The sequence below is a fragment of the Malaclemys terrapin genome, chromosome 6, assembly GCF_027887155.1.
Source record: "Malaclemys terrapin pileata isolate rMalTer1 chromosome 6, rMalTer1.hap1, whole genome shotgun sequence".
In the NCBI taxonomy this organism is placed as follows: domain Eukaryota; kingdom Metazoa; phylum Chordata; order Testudines; family Emydidae; genus Malaclemys; species Malaclemys terrapin.
Genome location: NC_071510.1, coordinates 57,745,449 through 57,767,016, shown reverse-complemented (window position 1 = coordinate 57,767,016; position 21,568 = coordinate 57,745,449). Strand labels below are relative to the sequence as shown.

Sequence of the window (21,568 nt, the reverse complement as noted above, 5' to 3'; positions counted from 1 at the left end):
CCAGCTATGGGTGTCTAATTGCAGCGTAGACATACCCATAAGTATTAGAAGTGAACCGCAAAGCAAAAAGCGGTGCCTTTTACTGCCCTTTGAGAAATAAAGCAGTCTAAATACATACAGTAGTAACGGGTCGCCACTTTCTTTTTGCTGGATATCCTTAGTAAGCTCTTAGGAGGACTTTAATGGTGATTTCCCACACTTATCTAAAACCTAAGCTACAGCTTTCCCCAAGTGAGGTGGGACAATGCTTATTCTCAGACTACATTTCTTTAGTTTGTTACTGCGAGAATCAGTATCCTCTCTACATATCTGAGGGCATGCAGGGCTGCAGCTTTGACATCACCATTTGGGTACTTCGAAGACAGCTAGCCAAATAGATGAATCTTATATTTCTGACTTTTTTTTTTTCTTAAAAAAAAAAAAGCTTTTTTTTGGGGGGGGGGGGGGGAACCTACGCAGTCACTATACATTACAAAATAGCAGTAAAGGGCATAAACTTTTTTTACTTTTCAATTCACTTTTTGAAAATCACTGTGGAACTCTAGAGTCTGGAAATGCCCACACTAACAGAGCACTGGCTGATATTTAGCGCAAACTGTTTGTGTGTTGTACTTATGTGGCTCCCATAATTTAAGCAGTTCCTCAGATACTGTGGTTCAGTATGTAAGTAATGTTTGCCAGTGAGAATCTTTCCTCCTGTTAAAGGGCGTCCTGACTTGAGTGCTTCTAAGTGTCAAAATATGCCCAAATATCTTAATGATCTTCATGGTCCCTGGAGGTAAAATGGGTATGAGAGAGTGGCAAGAAATTACATATGGAAGAATTGATCATTTTGCTACATGAATCAAGAGTTATGCATGAAGTAACAGGAGCTATAGAAACAGCGAATATAATGTTTCCATTTGCTATGAAAAAATTAAACAATTGCATCTTGAATAGTACAATGAAGGCATGAGTTTATATACTAAATATAAATGCTAAATATACTTAGAATTTGGGTCCTTAATTACATTAAAAAAAGTGTGCAGTTATGTATGCAACACGTATAACTTTAAAGATTGTTAACCTCACAAGAGCAAGGCAGTTCAGTTTCCAGCTGAAAATATAAACTGTTGCTGCAGCCTTGAGCTGATGTGCTATTTGTAAAAATCAATAGACTTAGTGAACTGATTTCTTTTCTGTTAGGTTGGTATAATTCAGAGTAACTCCAAAGTCAGTCATGTCCAAGTTGCATTGGTATATGAATACAACTTGCCATGGGAAGTCCAGATTATAACCATTTTCTTGTTTATGTAATTCTAAAGTAATCAAAATAAAAGTATATGAAAGCTGCTAAATGTTTACTAAACATTATCTACTATCAAAAGGCTATTGTTAAATAAGTTTTTAAAGTGCATATCTTGTTAAGTAATAATTTGAGTAAAAATATCATTGAGTTATTTCAGAATATACAAAGCTCTGTTCTGGTTGAGATAAAGATTTATATAGACTGTGCCCAAATTCAGGTACTGGGGGAAGGAATGATAAACTTATAATTGACAAATATGTAGTATCTAGGCATTGGGAATCATTTCTCTGGACTCCAGAGAGTACTTGGATTATGTCTTGAAATGTAATGGTTTGTATATATTATGCATTTTAATCCTATTTAGTGTAAGTATGAATATTTTTACTATTCATATAAACGCCTAATCTTTTTGAATTCTGCTAATCTCTTGCCTGGATATCTTACAGTAGTGAGTGTCTAAGGTGGTTTATGCATTGTGTTAAAACCGATAAAGGTAATTTAAATTTTGTGCATTCTTTAGCTTCATTGGTTGTCCTCATTCTTAAAACAGGAATTATCTGTATAGGCTATGAAGATGCTCAGTTATCAATTCAAAGCCTGCTTAATGGACAATTTAGCTTCTGGATTGTTGACCATATTGAACTTCATGAATTTATATAAATACTGCATATGTGCAGCAGATCTGTATGCTTAAAAATTTGTAGGAAATCTTCACTACCCTGCATGCAAGCTCTCCTAATTTAGGAGAATGACTATTGCCACTCTCACAATCTTAGAAACACACCCCTTTCTCTCTCCCTCTCCCCCCCCCCCCCCCCCCCAAAAAAAATACCCCCCTAAAGACTTCCACTGAAGGCTTCATCATCTGCTACAATATCTAAATACTTATTGGGGTTTGAGTAGTGAATTCTAAAACTAACCATTTCACGCACTGTTTTTATTCTTACCAAAGTCAGTTCTTCCTTGTGCCCCCAAATATCCCTTGATTTAATTGCTCTGTTCTGAACAGAGACCTTGCTGACAAAGTTCACTTGAAAGTAAATTTTTACAGATAAATTTTACAACAAAACCCCCTGAAATTGGAGGAAGGCTGTAATGTAAACTATAACTAACAGTACAATGGAAACCCATATAAGCATTCTCCATTAAACTATTAGTGCAATGTTTGCAATAATTCTCAATTTGAAGAATGAAGAGATATACAATAAGATGTACAATCAATTCCTATGAATGACAATAAACTTATAGGTAGTGTGCTAGTGAAATATTTTATATCATGCATATATGTTATGGGCATCTTGTGTAATATTTTGTACTAATTCATAAAATCTTTACCTAGAAGCTACAGAAGAGGTTTCTCTGGACAGTCCAGAAAGGGAACCAATACTGTCTCCAGATCCTACTCCTGCAATCACTCCTGTAACGCCCACTACACTAGTAACTCCCAGAATGGAATCAAAAAGTATAACCGCCCCTGTGATTTTTGATAGATCCAGGGAAGAGGTAACTGAATAATTTAGTATTTTAACACTTTGTTGCAAATACTAGTGCTATGATATGTATAGATTTAAGTTATGGTATTTCATTTTTAAAACAGCATGAAAAATTGCAACTGAAGGTATTAACTATGTAGACTCTGAATCACAAGAACATTCATTGCCATGGGGGGGGAGAGGGTGAAATTTATGCAAATATCTATTGCGTGTTTACTTTCTGCAAGATGTCCTTCTTAGAAAAGATCTTATGAATATTCATTTAGGGGATTCTGTTCACAACTCCCTGTATATTGAGATCAAGATTCAATCTGTAGTCCATAACAATTATTTTCCTTGCTCCCATATGAACATCTAATACACTGATAATATAAAAGTTGCAAAGTAAAAACATTACTTGAAATAGTCGTGGGCAAATACTGAAGAGATGCTGAGTATTTGAACTCCCACTGGCATGTTGTAGATCTAACTTTAGGCACTGCTTTAAAAATCACAAGTGGCATATGTATCAAGAAATGTTGCTACATGGCTGACGATCACCTGGATGATAAGAACTTTGGTGGTGCAATAAGATCACCAGTGATGGACAAACTGAATAAACTGCCGGACCACCTTAAGGATCTAATCGTAGGAGGCCATCAATATTACTTTGTTCAAGAGCAAAAATCTGGTGCTGAGCAAATCAGCTCCCATTCATAGCAATGGGAGTTGCAGGCACTCAGCGCATGGGAGTATTTGGCAGATGGAATATCAAATGTGAATACAAAGCATTGGTTTTATAATTGGCTTCATATGTAAATGTCCCAGTACTAAGTGAGATACTTCATCACCACACTAACCTTTGCACTTGCAATATAAGTACCAAATTTAATTCTCTGCATTATAGGTATGTATATGTAGTTTACCTAGTTTTTTCTGACATCTGTTTAACTGCTTGCACATGTGAATAATGAGAAATAATGGAATTCAATATGTTGCTTGTCCAAATGGAATTGGTAAAAGTACTTTCTTTTTGTGCTGTATATATGGTTATAAAGAAGGCTAGGGAGTATGTAACTACTGTGTGATAAAGAGAAATGTATTCTGGTGGTGGTTGACAGTTATGTTTAAGTTATTAAAGATTGACTAAAAAGGGAAACACTTTATCTTGGAACAGAGATTGTTCACATGATTTTAACTCTACATGTCAGTAATTTCCAGGGTGGATAAAAATCAATGATTTTTTTTTATTTATTTTTAAATTAAAAAAATCTGATTTTTTTTTTAATTTAAATTGGATTTTTTAATAAATACGTTTTTTCATCAAAAAGCAATCTGAAGATAGTTTTAATTAAGATACATTATAGCTCAAAGATATCTCATCATGGAATAGGGATTATAAATTCTAATTCTATAGTATGAGACAATATATTCATGTAAAGTTTAAGAAAAGTTTTGTAAATGAGTTCCAATAGTTCATGGATTAGGGACCCAATCTTTTGGGGTTCCAGGGGCTTCTGTATAGATTATTTAGGTTAATCTTTCTATCTGCCCAGTGGGACTCGGTGCTCAGTCTAGAAGATACCATCAGAGATGCTTAGTTTTGCAGTTCTCAAACTGTGGATGTGTGTACATAGAGTCAATCCCTTACCTCTCTCTAAAAGTGCAAAGTTTCAAAAAGTTCAATGAATACAAGATTGTTGGGGGCGGAATAGATCTGGACAAGGAGAAGAAGTCTGAAGATAAATGTGAGAAGGGAGGGACAGGCAGTAGAAACAAAAGTGAAACTGTTTGAGCAGCATATTCCAGACGTCTTGAGGTCTTTCTGAGTGTAGCCTTCATTGATTTTAGATCTACCATACCATTCTCTCACTAGAAGGGAAAACCTATAATGGCAGCAGGCCTTAAGAGACCCAGTTTGGGAATATTTTAATAAAGTTCCTCTACCTGTGAAGAATATGTATTAAGGTTATAACAACCAACAAGAATGCACTTTTATGTAGAAATCCATGATTAAATCAAGTCTTCCTGACTAGTAATTTAAATCAATTTGATTTAAATCAAATCCACCCTGGTAATTTCCAATGTTTGTGTACTTAAAGCAAAACATTAATTTAAAATTCCCAGATTTAAACATGTTTTGGGTTTTCCAAGAAGATTCATATTTCTTGAAGTAATAGATTCTTCCTTCAGGTTAATAGTTCCAACCCCCCAGTGTTTCAAAAATACATTTGTCCAGAACCCTATTTTTTGACACTCTACATTATCTGAATCCTTTCCTTGTCCCCCAGCATGAGATACAGGCTGCAAAGGTCATGTATCTCATGCTGGGGGACAAGGAAAGGATTCAGATAATGTGGTGCTTCAGGTAACAGAGCAGAGACCCTCTGCGAGGAGGATGAGCCCCCTGATACAGAGGAGGCCACCCTGTTGCTAAATGGCTCTTACAGCAGCAAAGGGAGCCCTGTGCAGTCCCACTGTCATGGGAACAAGTGAGCAGGGCCATGACAGCAGACCTGCAGAGCCCCCTGTGCTGCTGCATGGCTGGTGACACCCAATCCCTGCAGGCGCAGGGTGCACAGGGGAGGCTGTGGTCCTGGTGGGGTAGAGCAGAGACTCCTGGCCAGGACTGTGGTAAGGAGACCACCAAGCTCATGACTGCATGGGGAGCCGCCCCACTTCTGAATGGCTCCTGCCTTCTGTTATCTGAACTCCTGATTATCTAGTTAAAATCCGTGTTCCCTATGCTATTCTGTTTTTTATTTCAGAAGGTGGAGACACCTACCAGGGGAGAGGCTGATCTAGATTTGATTTTGACAAATAGGGAGGAACTGGTTGAGAATTTGAAAGTGGAAAGCAGCTTGGGTGAAAGTGGTCATTAAATGATAGAGTTCATGATTCTAAGGAATGGTAGGAAGGAGAACAGCAAAATAAAGACAGTGGATTTCAAGAAGGCAGACTTTAGCAAACTCAAAGTTGGTAGGTAAGATCCCATAGGAAGCAAGTCTAAGGGGAAAAACTATAGAAGACAGTTGGCAGTTTTTCAAAGAGCAATTATTAAGGGCACAAGAGGAAACTATCCCACTGTGTAGGAAAGATAGGAAGTATGGCAAGAGACCACCCTGGCTTAACCAGGAGATCTTCAATGATCTAAAAATCAAGAGTCCTACAAAAAGTGGAAACTAGGTCAAATTACAAAAGATGAATATAAACAAATAACACAAGTATGTAGGGACAAAATTAGAAAGGCCAAGGCACAAAACGAGATCAAACTAGCTAAAGACACAAAGCGCAACAAGAAAATATTCTACAAATACATTAGAAGCAAGGGGAAGACCAAGGACAGGGTAGCCCGTTACTCAATGGGGGAGGGGAGTGAAGTAATAACAGAAAATGTGGAAATGGCAGAGGTGCTTAATGACTTCTTTGTTTCTGTTTTCACCAAGAAGGTTGGTGGCGATTGGATGTCTAACATAGTGAATGCCAGTGCAAATGAAGTAGGGTCAGAAGAGGCTAAAATAGGGAAAGAACAAGTTAAAAATTACTTGGATAAGTTTGATGTCTTCAAGTCACCAGGGCCCGATGAAATACATTCTAGAATACTCAAGGAACTGACTGAGGAGATATCTGAGCCATTGGGGATTATCTTTGAGAAGTCATGAAAGATGGGAGAGATTCCAGAGGACTGGAAAAGGGCACTATATTTGCCCATCTATAAAAAGGGAAATAAGGACAACCCAGAGATTTACAGACCAGTCAGCTTAACTTCTGTACCCGGAAAGATAATGGAGCAAATAATTAAGCAATCAGTTTACAAACATCTAGAAGATAATAAGGTGATATGTAACAGTCAGCATGGATTTGTCAAAAACAAATCGTGTCAAACCAACCTGACAGGGTAACAAGCCTCCTGGATGGGGGAAGCCGTAGACATGGTATATCTTGATTTTAGTAAAGCTTTTGATACTGTCCCACATGACTTCCTCATAAACTAGGGAAATGCAACCAAGATGGAGCTACTATAAAGTGGATGCAAAACTGGTTGGAAAACCATTCCCAGAGAGTAGTAATCAGTGGTTCACAGTCCTGCTGGACGGGCATAACGAGTGGGGTCCCACGGGGATCGGTTCAATATCTTCTTCAATGATTTAGATAATGGCATAGAGAGTACACTTATAAAGTTTGCGGACGATACCAAGCTGGGAAGGGTTGCAAGTGCTTTGGAGGATAGGATTAAAATTCAAAATTATTTGGACAAACTGGAGAAATGGTCTGAAGTAATGAAATTCAATAAGGACAAATGCAAAGTACTCCATTTAGGAAGGAACAGTCAGTTACACACATACAAAATGGGAAAGGACTGCCTAGGAAGGAGTACTGCGGAAAGGGATCTGGGGGTCATAGTGGACCACAAGCTAAATGAGTCAACAGGTAATGCTGTTGCAAAAAAAAGTGAACATCATTCTGGGATGTATTAGCAGGGATGTTGTAAGCAAAACACGAGAAGTAATTCTTATGCTCTACTCTGCTCTGATTAGGCCTCCACTGCACTATTGTGTCCAATTCTGGGTGCCACATTTCAGGAAGGATGTGGACAAATTGGAGAGAGTCCAGAGAAGAGCAACAAAAATGATTAAAGGTCTAGAAAACATGACCTATGAGGGAAGATTGGAAAAAATTGGGTTTGTTTAGTCTGGAAAAGAGAAGGCTGAGAGGTGACATAACAGTTTTCAAGTATGTAAAAGGTTGTTACATGGAGGAGGGAAAAAAATTGTTTTTCTTAAACTCTGAGTATAGGACAAGAAGCAGTGGGCTAAAATTGAAGCAAGGGATGTTTAAGTTGGACATTAGGGAAAACTTCCTAACTGTCAGGGTGGTTAAGCACAGGAATAAATTGCCTAGGGAGGTTGTGGAATCTCCATCATTGGAGATTTTTAAGAGCAGGTTAGACAAACAACTATCAGGATAATTAGATAATTGTCCTGCCTTGTGTGCAGGGGACTGGACTAGATGACCTCTTGAGGTCCCTTCCAGTTCTATGATTCTATAATTGGGAATATACTGTATTCATTTGACAAGCATCTCTACAAAATTCGTTTGTGAGCTGCACAGCATGAATCTCTTCTTTCCTAGACTGTTTTCTTGTCTCCTTTGAACTGCTTCTTTCTAGACAGATCTCTCTGGATTCTTGTTCCCTCACTCCAAACTGGCTTCGCTATTGTTGCCCCTTCTCCTATGACAATATGTGGATTTCATAAAGGATTTAATGGAAGGCCTGACAAAGTCTGCATCATGCCACATGGAGTTTAGGAAGTGCACATGAGTGGTCAGGACTTAAGCGGTGTCTAAAATATTTCAGTTCCCCTTACGTACAATAAAATGGAATTTAATTTTCCTCCCCATTCAATCCCCCCCCTCAATTAAAGGCGTCTGTAATAGCTAGAAAAAACTAATTTGATATTTCTAGACTAATTCTAGATAGTTTTCTCTTTATGATCCAGAAATTTAGAGAAGTGTTTTAAATGAAGACATCTGAGTTTTGTTTTTAACACCATTTCTTTTAAACATATGTCCAATTTGCTTCAAATTTTCTCTAGAAAAAATCTCCTTTGGAATAAAATGAGATCTGTAATATTTCAGGTGGATAAGGTTTCCCGACTAAAAGCCTTTGTCGGAGGGCTCAAAATGAAACTTTTGGAGAAAGCATTTTTTCAACCTTTACTATAGTAAATACTAGTGTCTTCACATTTTCCACTAAAATGGGATGGAAGGGATCTCAGTTATGCTTTTTTAGGTTCCACGCAAATTTACTGTTTTTTTTTTCTTGTATCCATAGATTTAGTTGGGGAGCTACCTTAATTATCCTTTGAAAGTTAACTCACTAGTATACTGTTAATGCCATACATTCTTCTCTGTAGATTGAAGAGGAAGCAAATGGAGACGTATTTGATATAGAAATCAATGTCTCAGACCCAGAGAAAGTTGGTGAGTTGGTATCTCAGACGCAGAGAAAGATGGCATTCTTTCAGCATTAAATTGTCTACTTGCTATTTGAAAAAAAACTTTGGTTTTAGCATAATTTTGCATTTATTTATAATTCCAGCATATATGTGATTCAGAAGACTTGCCCTTGGATTAAGTACCTTTCTTTTAACTGTGTATCTTCTTACAGGGGATGGCATGAATGCTTACATGGCATACAGAGTAACAACAAAGGTAACTATTGTCTGCAACTACTTTTCACCTTGAATATAAATATGTAGAATATCAACTACAGTACACCTGAGTAGATGAAAAAATAACTGAAAATTAAAATACAACTTTTCTGTGGATTTTTTTAGACATCCCTTTCTATGTTTCACAAAAATGAATTCTCTGTTAAAAGAAGATTCAGTGACTTTCTTGGTTTGCACAGCAAATTAGCAACAAAATACCTGCACGTTGGTTACATTGTGCCTCCAGCTCCAGAAAAAAGTATTGTGGGTAAGCATGGTTTCTATAAGGATGAACATATACATCCAATCTTTGACTCGGCTTTATTTGTCTTGCATTAGCCCTCAAATATTATTTAAATGCAAATATTAAAATTGTAACACATGGTGTCTGAAAATAAAATGTACAGTTCATGTCAAAATATCATTTGAACAAAATATTTTGCATAGAATACCGCCAACTGCTTGATCTCAGGATCTTGAAAATTAAAATGGGTTGTAAATTAAAATTAAAATGCTTGTAAAAGAAGACTATTTTTAGTGCAAGTAGGGATTAAGGGTGAGAAGAGAATAAGAACAGTAACAAAAGCAAGTATTCAACAGTAAACTTCAGCTGAGAGAATATATGTAAACTACCCCCCTCCTGGAGCATATAAGAAGTGAGGTAGTATGAAAAGGAGATCTGACCTAATGCCTGGCCTCCTGTTTCTTGTCCATTTTCCTAGATTTTCAGCCTAGTCTCTTTGCTTTGAGATTTTTTCATTTAACTTATTCTGTGTTCATTACCAGTTGTTTGAAGTAGTATCCCCTGCATTCCCTGTTCAGTCCATGTCCTAACTTCTATTCAGCTTTGAACTCCTTACTAGTATTTGTCAATAGATTTTTTTCAGCCCTTTTTGTAATTTTTGAAAACACCTGTTAATGTCCCCTTATTTGTCCTCATTTCTAATGAGAATAAGCCTATCTCCCTTAAAGTGCGGTTCTGCTTTGAATAGTGACCCTGAATGACACCGGTGTCTCCATGAATGCTGTTTAGGATCAGATCCTCAGCTGGTATAAATCAGCATGGTCTGAGCACATAAATGCTGGAACTAGTGGTGCTGGGGATGCTGCCTCACCTCCCTGGCTTGAAGTGGTTTCTGTCATATACAGGGTTTACAGTTTGGTTCAGTGGCTCTCAGCACTCCCCACTGTACAAGTTGTTCCAGCACCCCTGGTTTAGCAAGGATCTACCTCCAGTGTGCTCTCTTAATAAAGATGATTTCTTGTTGCCAGTCGTTTAAGCTTAGTGTGGGCACTGGGAGTAGCAGTTTCTTTTTCTGCATCACACATATTTAAAGGCTCTCAAGGCCAAATTAAGCCTTCAGTTATACCCATGCAAAGCCATTACACCCATGTAAAGCCATTGAATGTAACTGATTGGAGATTAATAAGCAATACACAAGGAGGAATAGAATCCATCTTCCTCTCCCATAACTGGAGTTGGTGTCTTAAGGTAACAGAAGTAAAAATTGTAAAACTTATTTTTGTCACTGAAATAAGTAAATATTGCTGAGTATGCACAGGAAGCAAATCTTTATGTAAAATGCTACCTTCCTACACAAGTCATTCTACAGTGTAGGACTGCATTTTAACTTGCCCTCAGAACTGAAATATCTGGTCTCAATAATCTTCACTGGCCTCCTCTAAGGCACTGGTATAATGACCAATACTTTATACTATATTCCAGATGGGTGTCTGAAGTGTGCTGCACTAACAGTATGTAATCTCTTGTGATTCTGTTCCTCTGCTGATATAATCTAGCTTCTTATTTGTCTTTTCTAACTGCAACTGTGAACTGAGCTGACTTTTAATTACTCTTCCACAGTAACCACTAAATCATTTCTGTAGCGTGCTATATGACTGTTCCGGTTTAGTATATACAGTACAGAAGAATCGTTTAATCTGCATTGGGATGATAGCCAGAGAATAGATTCACTGCAGTATATTTCAATAACTAAACAATGGGTAACTGATGCATCTAGTAATTTTGTTCTAAGTATTGACATGGCTGGAGGTGTTTAAATCTGTTTATTGCTCAGCGGTGTAAATTAATGTTCATTTGTAAAGTTTTCACCAAAGCTGTTCATTCACTCAAGTTGTCTGAGTGTTCTACTGAAATTAAATAATGGATCTAATTTTTATTTGTAGTTTAAACTGTTAACAGAACAGGGAGGTAGTGATTTATTCAGTGTAAAAGTCAGCCAATTCTGATTTTTTTTTTTCCATCTTGCTGTATGTGATGCAATAGTCTTGTTAGATGCTCAAAACATGAATCCCTCGTTACTTTTTGTCCTTCTCTCTTTTCTACTGATCTGATGGTTAAGAAGAGAGATCCTGGCAGCTCTGGCCCATTTGTACATCATGGGGAACACTTATGGCATCAAGCTGTTTTCTCTCCTTGCTCTATCTACAGTGAACAGCTCCCATCAAATCCTCAGACTTGAAAAATATGTGGTGCCTGAAAGTGTCATGAAATTCTAGAGCCACAGTGTATCACTGCCCTAAAGTATCTCTCAGACACAGGGTGAGAGCGGGTACTGGACTAGACTAGATGTACCATTGATCTGGTACTGTATGGCAGTTCTCACATCTCTGGAAAACCAATTTTGATTGTATGAATGAGTCCAGCTGAACTAGGCTGGGTTAGTGTATGTATGTGTGTCATTCACAATGAATGTTGATAAACCCTTTATCCCACAGTTTCCATAATCTACAGAAATTGTGATTTAAAAAAATTTAGTTTATTGGGATTACTTTTATATTTTTATTCTTGCTTACTATGAGTCTACTTATAGAGGGTTTAGTGGAAGCTATACAAGCTCTTAGAAAAAGGAAAAAATTAAACCCCAAAGTTGTGACTTCAGGGTCCTGTATTTTGGGACCTTGTAGGGCTAAAATTGAGTTGGGTCCAACCAAGACTGGGAATCTTCCCTTTGCAATGAATGGGATGAGATTCCTATTTCTAGCCCTGGACAGTTATGAGATACCTTTAAAAAGGGGAAGAAGGAGAATCCGGGGAACTACAGACAGGTCAGCCTCACCTCAGACCCTGTAAAAATCATGGAGCAGGTCCTCAAGGAATACATTTTGAAGCATTTGGAGGAGAAGAAGGTGATCAGGAACAGTCAACGTGGATTCACCAAGGGCAAGTCATGCCTGATCAACCTGATTGCCTTCTATGATGAGATAACTGGCTCTGTAGACATGGGGAAAGCGATGGGCATGATATACCTTGACTTCAGCAAATCTTTTGATGCGGTCCTCCACAGTATTCTTGCCAGCAAGTTAAAAAGCTGTCTATATTGTCGGGCTTAACATGTAGTGATCAACAGCTCGATTTCTAATTGGCAGCCGGTATCAAGCAGAGTGCCCCAGAGGTTTTTTGTTCAACATCTTCATTAATGATCTGGATGATGGGATGGATTGTACCCTCAGCAAGTTTGTGGATGACACTAAGCTGCGGAGAGAGAGAGATGCTAGAGGGTAAAGATAGGGCCCAGAGTGACCTAGACAAATTGGAGGATTAGGTCAAAAGAAATCTGATGAGGTTCAACAAGGACAAGTGCAGAGTCCTGCACTTAGGATGGAAGAATCCCATGCACTGCTACAGGCTGGGGACCGACTGGCTAAGCAGCAGTCCTGCAGAAAAAGAGCTGGGGATTACAGTGGACAAGAAGCTGGATATGAATCAACAGTGTGCCCTTGTTGCAAAGAAGGCTAATGGCATTTTGGGCTCCATTAATAGGAGCACTGCCAGCAAATTGAGGGAAGTGATTATTCCCCTCTATTCGGCATTGGTGAGGCTACATCTGGAGCATTGCGTCCAGTTTTGTTCCCCCCACTACAGAATACATGTGGATAACAGGTTAACATCAAGTGATCTATGCCCTATCTGTTCATTCCCTTTGGGGCCCCTGCCATTGGCCACTGTCAGAGGACAGGATACCAGGCTTGATGGACCTTTAGTCTGACCCAGTATGGCCATTCTTATGTTTTATTAAATTAAAAGTAATAGAATGAAAATGTTGGGTGTTTGACTGTCATTATTATTAAAAATGCACTATAATATAAAGAGGTCTTCACTAGGAGGCAGGTTAAGTAATATTTAAGAGCCAGTTGAAAAGAAGAACATTTCAATAGAAAAAGAGCTCAAGAAAAAATAGAACTAGAATAGGTGATGATAAAATAGTTTCATAAATACACAGGTTCAAAAATTGTATCAACAATTAACTGAAGGCCCTTGTATACAAAGCAGATTTTGTTATGAAAAAGGAAATAAGTGATAAATTATTGGCTCAAACGCTTAAAGGGATTCAAGAGCAATGTATTATTCCACCAATTAAAAACAATCTACAGAAGACAGTTACACACTCTAATGATATATGTGCTACTTTGGTTGTTTATTATGAAAACCTCTATGCCTCAGATACTCCAAGCTCCTGAAGTTATTCAGAAATATCTGGAAGTAGCAAAGTTGCCAAAGACAAACAAAATTGATAAAGAAATAACAGGAGAAGAAATCTTAGAGGTTAGCAAGTAGGAAAAGTGTTAAAAATTCCAGGACCTGACAGCTTTCCAGCTGGATTTTATAAGTATTTAAAGAAGTATTAGTATGTCCCTTGAGAGGTACCTTCAATATTATTCCATTAGGGGCGGGCTTCCATAACCTATGAAAGAAGCCACTGTTGTTATCCCTAAAGTTGGAAAAGGCCTTACCTTATGCAGCTCATATTATAGGTGCATATCACTGCTGAATCGACAAAGATTTTAGCAAAAATAGTAGGTAGCCGATTGCAGTCTATGTTCTCAGTTTGTACGAATCCAGATTAAACTGGATTAACTAAAGATAGACATGTGAGACAATATTCTGATAGTGCTTGGAATCATCTATAATGCCAGATCAAAAAGAGATCCGCTTCTTTTGTTATCACGATGCAGAGAGAGCTTTTGATAGAATAGAGTCAAACTTTGTGTCAAGGCCTGTCCCATATGGATGCTGACCCTCAGATCCTTAAATGGATAACTACTGTTTACACCAGCCCAAAAGCAGCTGGGTGAGCTAGTGAGGTTAAATCTTCCCTGTTTGAATTGCACAGAGGAACTTGGCAGGGATCTCCATAGTCTCCCCTTTTTTGCACTGGCCATGGAGATTTTGCACAGAGGATAAGGAACAGTGAATTTATCACTGGAATAGAACTTGCAGGGACACAGCAAAAATAGCTTTATGAACAGATGAAGTAATACAGTTTTTCTCTGAACCAAATATTTCCCTAAAATTAGTTTCTAAAGAAATCTATTACTGCAGGAAAGCATCTGGGTTTCAGATTTGGCATAATTTACTTTAAATGATAGCTGTAAATTTGCCAGACTGAGATGACATTCCTTCCAAAAATATTTAGGTACAGATGGGTAACAAATTCTATAAGATACCTGGGAATTCAACTCTCAAGCTAGAAGAGTTCCATGATTTAAATAGCAAATCACTAGTACTACAAATGAAAATAAGATCTGAAGTGCTGTGGGAAGTATGCAATTTCTTGTTTGGGAAGAATAGCCACAGTCCAGAATGAACACAGGATTTATTTTCTTGTTTAAAAATCTTTTTGTAATCCTTCTAGAAAAAACTCTAGCGGAAATGCAGAGGATGTTAGAATTTATATTAAGGGGGTGGGGAAGAGTGAGCACCAGTGCTTTGTATAGTAAAGCCATTAAACAGGATGGATTAGCTGTTTGAAATATTCTATTATATTGTCAAAACAGTTAGCTCAAAGCAGTTGTGGATTGGGGGACTCTGACACAGCCAAACTATTGAACAAGAAAATTGTGGCAGTGAAAATATCGCTATGTTACCAGGCATTAATAAAAAGTCACACCTTCCAGAAATGTATATACATCTTTTAGTGGAGACTACTCTGGATTTGGAATAGAACTAGAAATAAACTATTTTTTCCTCTCCAGTGATGTCCATTGCAAATAATCCATTGTTAATCCAAATCATGAACCAGAGAGCTTTACAGATTGGGAGAGCCATGGAATCCCAGAATCCTAGAACTATAGGATTAGAAGGGACAGCAAGGGTCATCTAGTCTAACACCTGCCAAAATGCAGAATTACATATGGTTAGCCATCTATTCAGTAAAGAAACTTTTCTAACATACTTAGAAATCAAAACCAACTTTAACTGGCCCAGTCCCCCATTGTACCTGTACTTTCAAGTTAGGCTTTGTTTCTCAACTTTATAGAAAAGCTGTTTTATACAGAAATCTCATTTGAATAGAAGCAATGGTGTCTGATCAATTAAGGAATGGAAAAATAACTAATTGATATTAGTTTTTGCAGACAATTTCCCTAACCAAAATAAAGTCCATATCTGACATGCTGGGAAAAGGAACTGGATAGACAAATTACCCTGGGTTTGAGCTTGAGATTGCTTGTCCTCTTTTCAGTCTGTAGCATGATAAAAGAACACTTCTTTACGATACCATTTCAATGGTACCTCACAGCACGCAGGCCTTGGGGAGGGGGCGGGGGTGAGATATTGGAGAAATCGTGGTGAAAGAGGAAATTTATATGCATATATAGCGGACATGTCCAGTCATTAGAGAGTATTGGGATGACATTCGTAATTAAATATTCAGCAATTTGTGATGCTTGTTACCAAAGGATCACTGCGTCATTTTCCTGGGGCTTCTGAGGGGAAAGAGTCATACTAAGCTAGTGGTACCTTCTCATTTGAGAGAGAGAAAAATAGTCCATCTATACAGGAAGGTGGTGATTATGGAAAATTCACACATCAACTGCAAACCAAGCAAATTAGAGGACAGAAACTTGGATATAAGGTTACCATGTAGTCAAAATTCAGTGTACTCACCTGTGCGGGGGGGGGAGGGAGAGGAGGGAGACACCTGACCAATTTTTTGAATGTTAACATTTGATAGATATGCCTGCTCTGTTAAATATATGTAATTGGAGCTCAGTATAATAAAATCACTAGAAGTAACATAGGTGTAAGGATTGTCACTGTAATATAACACCCTACTAAAAAGAGAGATCTGATGCTAATATTATTGTATGTCTTTTTAAACAAAAACTCACTTTTGTAATGATTGTTTTGTTTCTGATATTTACATGGCAAGGATTTGTAAACATGTTTACTTCCGAATTAGTATTAAAAAAAAAAAAAAGGGGGCAAGAAAATACACTACACAGTAGTCTATTCAATAAAGTGGCAAACTTTTTCAAATAGAAGTTGCAACTTAACTCTGTGGAGTGTGAGTTCCTAATAAGTTTCAAGTCATCTGACTTCTATTAGATCTTTTTTTTTAATTAGGGCTGTCAAACAATTAAAGTAATTGTGATCAATCGCAGTTTTAATCGCACTTTAAACAATAATAAAATACCAACTGAAATTTATTATAAATATTTTTGGATGTTTTTCTACATTTTCAAATATATTGAATGCAATTACAACACAGAATACAAAGTGTACAGTGCTCACTTTATATTAGTGTTGATTTACACTGTAAAAACAAAAGAAATAGTATTTTTCAATTCACCTCAGACAGGTACTGTAGTGCGATCTCTTTATTGTGAAAGTGCAACTTATAAATGTCGATTTTTTTTTTTAACATAACTGCACTCAGAAACAAAACAACATAAAACTTTAGAGAACTACACACCCACTAAATCCTACTTCTTGTTCAGTCAATCACTAAGACAAACAAATTTGTTTACATTTATGGGAGCTAATGCTGCCCCCTTCTTATTTACAATGTCACCTGAAAGTGAGAACAGGCATTCACCCGTCACTTTTGTAGCTGGCTTTGCAAGGTATTTATGTGCCAGATATACTAAACATTTGTGTGTCCTTTCATGCTTCGGCCACCATTCCAGAGGACATGCTTCTATGAGGTGAATTGAAAAATACTGTTTCTTTTGTTTATCTTTTTTACAGTGCAAGTATTTGTAGTAAAAAAAAAAAATATAAAGTGAGCACTGTACACTTTGTATTCTGCTTTGTAATTGCAATCAATATATTTGAAAAGGTAGGAAAACATCCAAAAAAATATATATAATACATTTCAATTGGTATTGTGGTGTTAACAATATGATTAAAACTGCGATTAATCACTATTAATTTTTTAATCGTGATTTAATTTTTTTGAGTTAATCACGTGAGTTGATTGCGATTAATTGACAGCCCTACTTTTTATAATTGAAATTGTTTTAAATATCCAAAATGTTTATCAGCAGCAGTGTACTTGATTTCAGAAATTTGTCGTTTGGGAATTTTTAGAAAAGCTTACTGCATACAGTATCCATTATCTTTCTCTGTATGCCTTGGTGCTGATTTTCATGTAACTTTGACTTTAATGCAGAACATTCAAGTCAGCTTTAATACCTTTATAGTTCTAAGCACATCAGTTATGTTCATGATTGCCTCATGGTAATGTAAAATCAATATCACATAATTTTCTTCAAAGGCATGACCAAGGTTAAAGTAGGCAAGGAAGATTCATCATCTACAGAATTTGTAGAAAAAAGAAGAGCTGCACTAGAAAGGTAATATGTGTATTTATATTTACTGCATTCCCTTGGTATATTCATGTACTAAGTAGGCTCTATATGCCCAGTCTGATCCAGCAGCTTGTACAGTTCTTGAGCTGCTGGATCAGATCCACACAATCTGAATTTCCTGACTAAAGTATGGTCAATTTATTTTACTTTTTAAATTCAGTTGCAACCTAAAAAAAAAAAAAAGTAAATAGAATTTTTTTTTGTTAAGTTGGATGCCATACTAAAGAGACTTGAACGAGAATGATACCTTAATGATTTCCTACTTTTTCAAATATATTGATTGTGGCAGGACCAAGCAAACCTAGATCATCCCTGACAGGTTTTGTCCAACCTGTTCTATAATATAGATGGCATTGTTCATTTATAACTACACTGCATGCTGTATAGTAGTACTGTTAAGTCAGAGCCAAACATGACAGGTCCTTTGCTCTAAAGGGCTTACTAGGGTACTGGCAAAAAAAAAAAAAAGGCCGTGGGACAAGACAGGACATATAGCATGAGACTGTTGTTCAAGCAGCAATAGATCTTTGTGTTCCAAGAAAAAGCAAAAAATAAATTTCTCAAAAGAAAGCAAACATCAGAGCTGTAGATTCATTCATCAGTTACTGATAACTTCACTCATCAAGGGATGAATCTAAATTTGGTTGCCTTGTACTCCTTAGGTTTCTTGGCTTTTCTTTAGCATACCCATGTCTTCCCATTTTCAGTTGCTTTGGTTTTGTAACATTCTCTTCTTGGTATATGTAAACAAGACTTCTCTTCGTGATTTTTCATAATAGTTGTTGGCACAGGCAGATCACCAAATGCTGGGTGTTTGATATCAGCTTAAGTTTTTTGGGGGGTTGGAGGGGCAGGTAACAACATACACAAACATGATTGGAAGTCACAGCGGAGAGGCAAAGGATTGAAGGGGCAGGGAGACTGAAATATCTTCTAACCCTTAGAGGTGATTCCTCCACAACAGGGGGCTTGAGCATATTGGCAGAATGATTAAGGGAAGCTTGTACGCTGCTTGCTCCGTGGATAAGGACATTTCCTGTGCTGTCAGGAGCACTAAATTGTTTTAAGTTATCTAATATTTTAATCTTTAAAATCATAGGTATCTACAACGAACAGTAAAACACCCAACCTTGTTACAGGATCCTGATTTAAGGCAGTTTTTGGAAAGTTCTGAGGTATTTACGTGGCTTTTTTTTTGTTTTTGTTTTTTTTAAAGTTCTCCTATTCTCTAGTTAATAATGGTACTTTATACAAAGTAATATATAGTCTCATCTTTAGATATGGAGACTTAGTTCCATAATTTCTTGTGCACTAAGATTAGATTATATCTTCAGTGGGATAAGATGTCCCAAAGTACAAAAACAATGAGCTATAGAGTCTCTTGCCTTTACCTCTTATTAAAATGTAGATTAGGTAGGTAGTGACTCTGAAGTTACCTGACTGCTCACTAGTTTATGGGAAATAAATTGTTCTTCCCAGCTCCAAATGGACAAATGTCCAAGTCACTAAAATACACGTGGCACTGCTGTTGGCTGCTTTCAGCAGAGAGTTGAGGGATTAAACTGTCATGGAAACAAAATTATCCTCTCACCTGTAACCCCTAGATGGGATTCCCCTGAGGTCAAGGTTGAGGTTTGTTGGTGGGGATAATATGGAGAAGTTTGCACTGTTGTTGGCCATACTATATCTGTTCTGTGGATAGAGGACTTTGGTCACCAGTGCTATCAATCTAGCATATTTCACAAGCATTAATACACTTAAAAAAACTGTATATATGACAACAATCTGTTTTATGGATGCACATAATGTATCTGCTGTAATACATACTTGTCTAATAAGCCCACGTCATTATCCTAGTCATGTTACCCCAACCATACCAAAAGAATCACATCACTGACATGTGCATCGTTACTGGATAACTTAAATACTAATTCTCATGACATTCCTGTGAGAGGTAGGTTTCAAGACTTAACTTCCATTTAGAAATTAATGTACACAAATACAGTGTACTCATTTGTACACGACCAAGATACTATCTGAAAGATTTTCATAATGTACTGAAATATTATTATAGCATCTCAAAGTATTTATCGTTTTATACTATATCTAAGCTTTTCTGTCTTTCTTTAGTAGCAGTGTACTCTCTATATAGGTGGCCAGTTAAGGCCTTTGGCTATTTCGTAACAACTTTTCACAAATAGGGTGTTTGTTCCATCTAAATGTAAAGGTACAGAAGAAAAGCAAATGGAAAGTCTATATTTTTAAGTTTTCCTCTGAGAATGTAAAAGTAGTAAATTTGAGAAATTAGGTTCTACTATATTGAAATATATGAGAGTGAAGAAAACACTACATCCTTTTCAGTCCCTCTTGTGCCCAGTTAAACCTCCAGCCTTTTAACCGGTTTGTTTGCCCTTATTTGTCATTCAATTCCAGCTGCCAAGAGCAGTTAACACCCAGGCTCTGAGTGGAGCAGGAATATTGAGGATGGTGAACAAGGCTGCCGACGCTGTCAACAAAATGACAATCAAGATGAATGAATCGGATGCAGTAAGAGCTGATTTTTCGACTTGAATAATGAGACAAATTAATGAGGCTCAACAATTGCATTTTAAGGCTGAAGGAGTAGAAAATGGGATATTAATTTACTTATTGGCTTGGGTTCTCAGCTGCATCAGTTGACCACCATGGTTGTACATGGTTAATTTGTTCCTTTAAAACAAGGAATGTAGTTTGTTGTTGGTAACGTCATTTGTACTGCTTGTTTTTTTTTTATCTTTTGCCAGTGGTTTGAGGAAAAACAGCAACAATTTGAGAATCTGGATCAGCAACTTAGGAAACTTCATGCCAGTGTAGAAGCCTTGGTCTGCCACAGAAAAGGTAGGTTTTGTTTTAATGTGGGTGTTAATTTTAGTGCCCAGGAGTTAAAATATTTTATTAAAACAAACTATTTCATATCTGTGTTAAATTGATTTTTACTATAGACTTGCAACTAATATAAGGTAAGTTAGCCAGAGACTCAAAGTATACTGTGGTTTAATACAAAACATGCACTAACTTTCCAACTTAAAATTACCTTTATTATTTTATTTAAACTTATCAAACATTTTGGAACTTCTTTTGTATCCCTCAACTTACATTTTATTATCCCAAATGTATACAATTCCTATTATACCCATTAAAAAGGGAATTTTTAAAGGTTGCTATATTGATTATAGCATTGGATTCTTTTCTCAAGAAGACTTGTTTGATTAGTACAAGCTTTGCAAGAGTGAACTGTGCGCTGATGGTACAAAACATGGGTGATACACAAGTTTATTCTACAGGTGATTACCAGTTCTGTTCTTAACAGTCATCCTTACAGGTACAGGTAAAGCAATTACAAAGGACATACTTGTTTTAGAAGAAGGTTGAAGTTTTAACAGTTGATGCAAAATGACTGTGTAGGTAAGATAGGTCAAGAAATGCTTTGTTGTGCATCCTGTATGTCTTAAAATGTATAGTTTACAGTGTAAAAAGCAAGATTATGATTTTACATCTTTAAACAAAACGAGAACAAAAATTATTAGGTAAATATACGTGCAACATGGTCAGATAAATGCTGCTGTTGAAACTAACCCTTGCATTAAGCCAACTGAACTGAGAATAAGTCATCGTGGCATTTAATTTGTCTTTTTAAAAGTAAAAATTGTCAGTAGCTGATTTTTTTTTTTTTTTTTTTTTTGTCTTATCAAAGTGAATGGGATAGAGAAGGGGTAGCTTAAACCATTGCAGCTCTTTAGCCAGACAGGTTTTTTGTGTACTGGGCTTAATAGTGCTATAGAGTATCAGTTTTAGATTATCAGCTACGTCTCCCTAACAGAAAGATAAAAACATAACCTTTTTAAGACAGTAGAATCTTAGTTTACAGCACATTGTAACATTTGAGAATGCAGCAAAACTCCAGATAGATGTGAAAACACAAAATACAGAATCTTTGT

The 21,568-nt window shown here is 36.8% G+C and overlaps 1 protein-coding gene across 2 annotated transcripts in view; it reads left to right on the top strand.

The window, feature by feature from the left end:
• The window catches only part of SNX2 (sorting nexin 2), a 57,215-nt gene that overhangs the window by 18,204 nt on the left and 17,443 nt on the right, over window positions 1-21,568 (top strand). Inside the window, exons 3-10 of one of the 2 annotated variants that reach the window (XM_054032208.1) lie at window positions 2,631-2,791; window positions 8,679-8,745; window positions 8,933-8,976; window positions 9,102-9,243; window positions 17,498-17,576; window positions 18,691-18,766; window positions 20,025-20,138; window positions 20,375-20,468. In XM_054032208.1, the coding sequence (XP_053888183.1) occupies window positions 2,631-2,791; window positions 8,679-8,745; window positions 8,933-8,976; window positions 9,102-9,243; window positions 17,498-17,576; window positions 18,691-18,766; window positions 20,025-20,138; window positions 20,375-20,468 (777 nt within the window). Of the gene's footprint in view, window positions 1-2,627; window positions 2,792-8,678; window positions 8,746-8,932; window positions 8,977-9,101; window positions 9,244-17,497; window positions 17,577-18,690; window positions 18,767-20,024; window positions 20,139-20,374; window positions 20,469-21,568 lie in introns of both variants that reach the window. The other variant, XM_054032205.1, reaches the window with a different exon arrangement.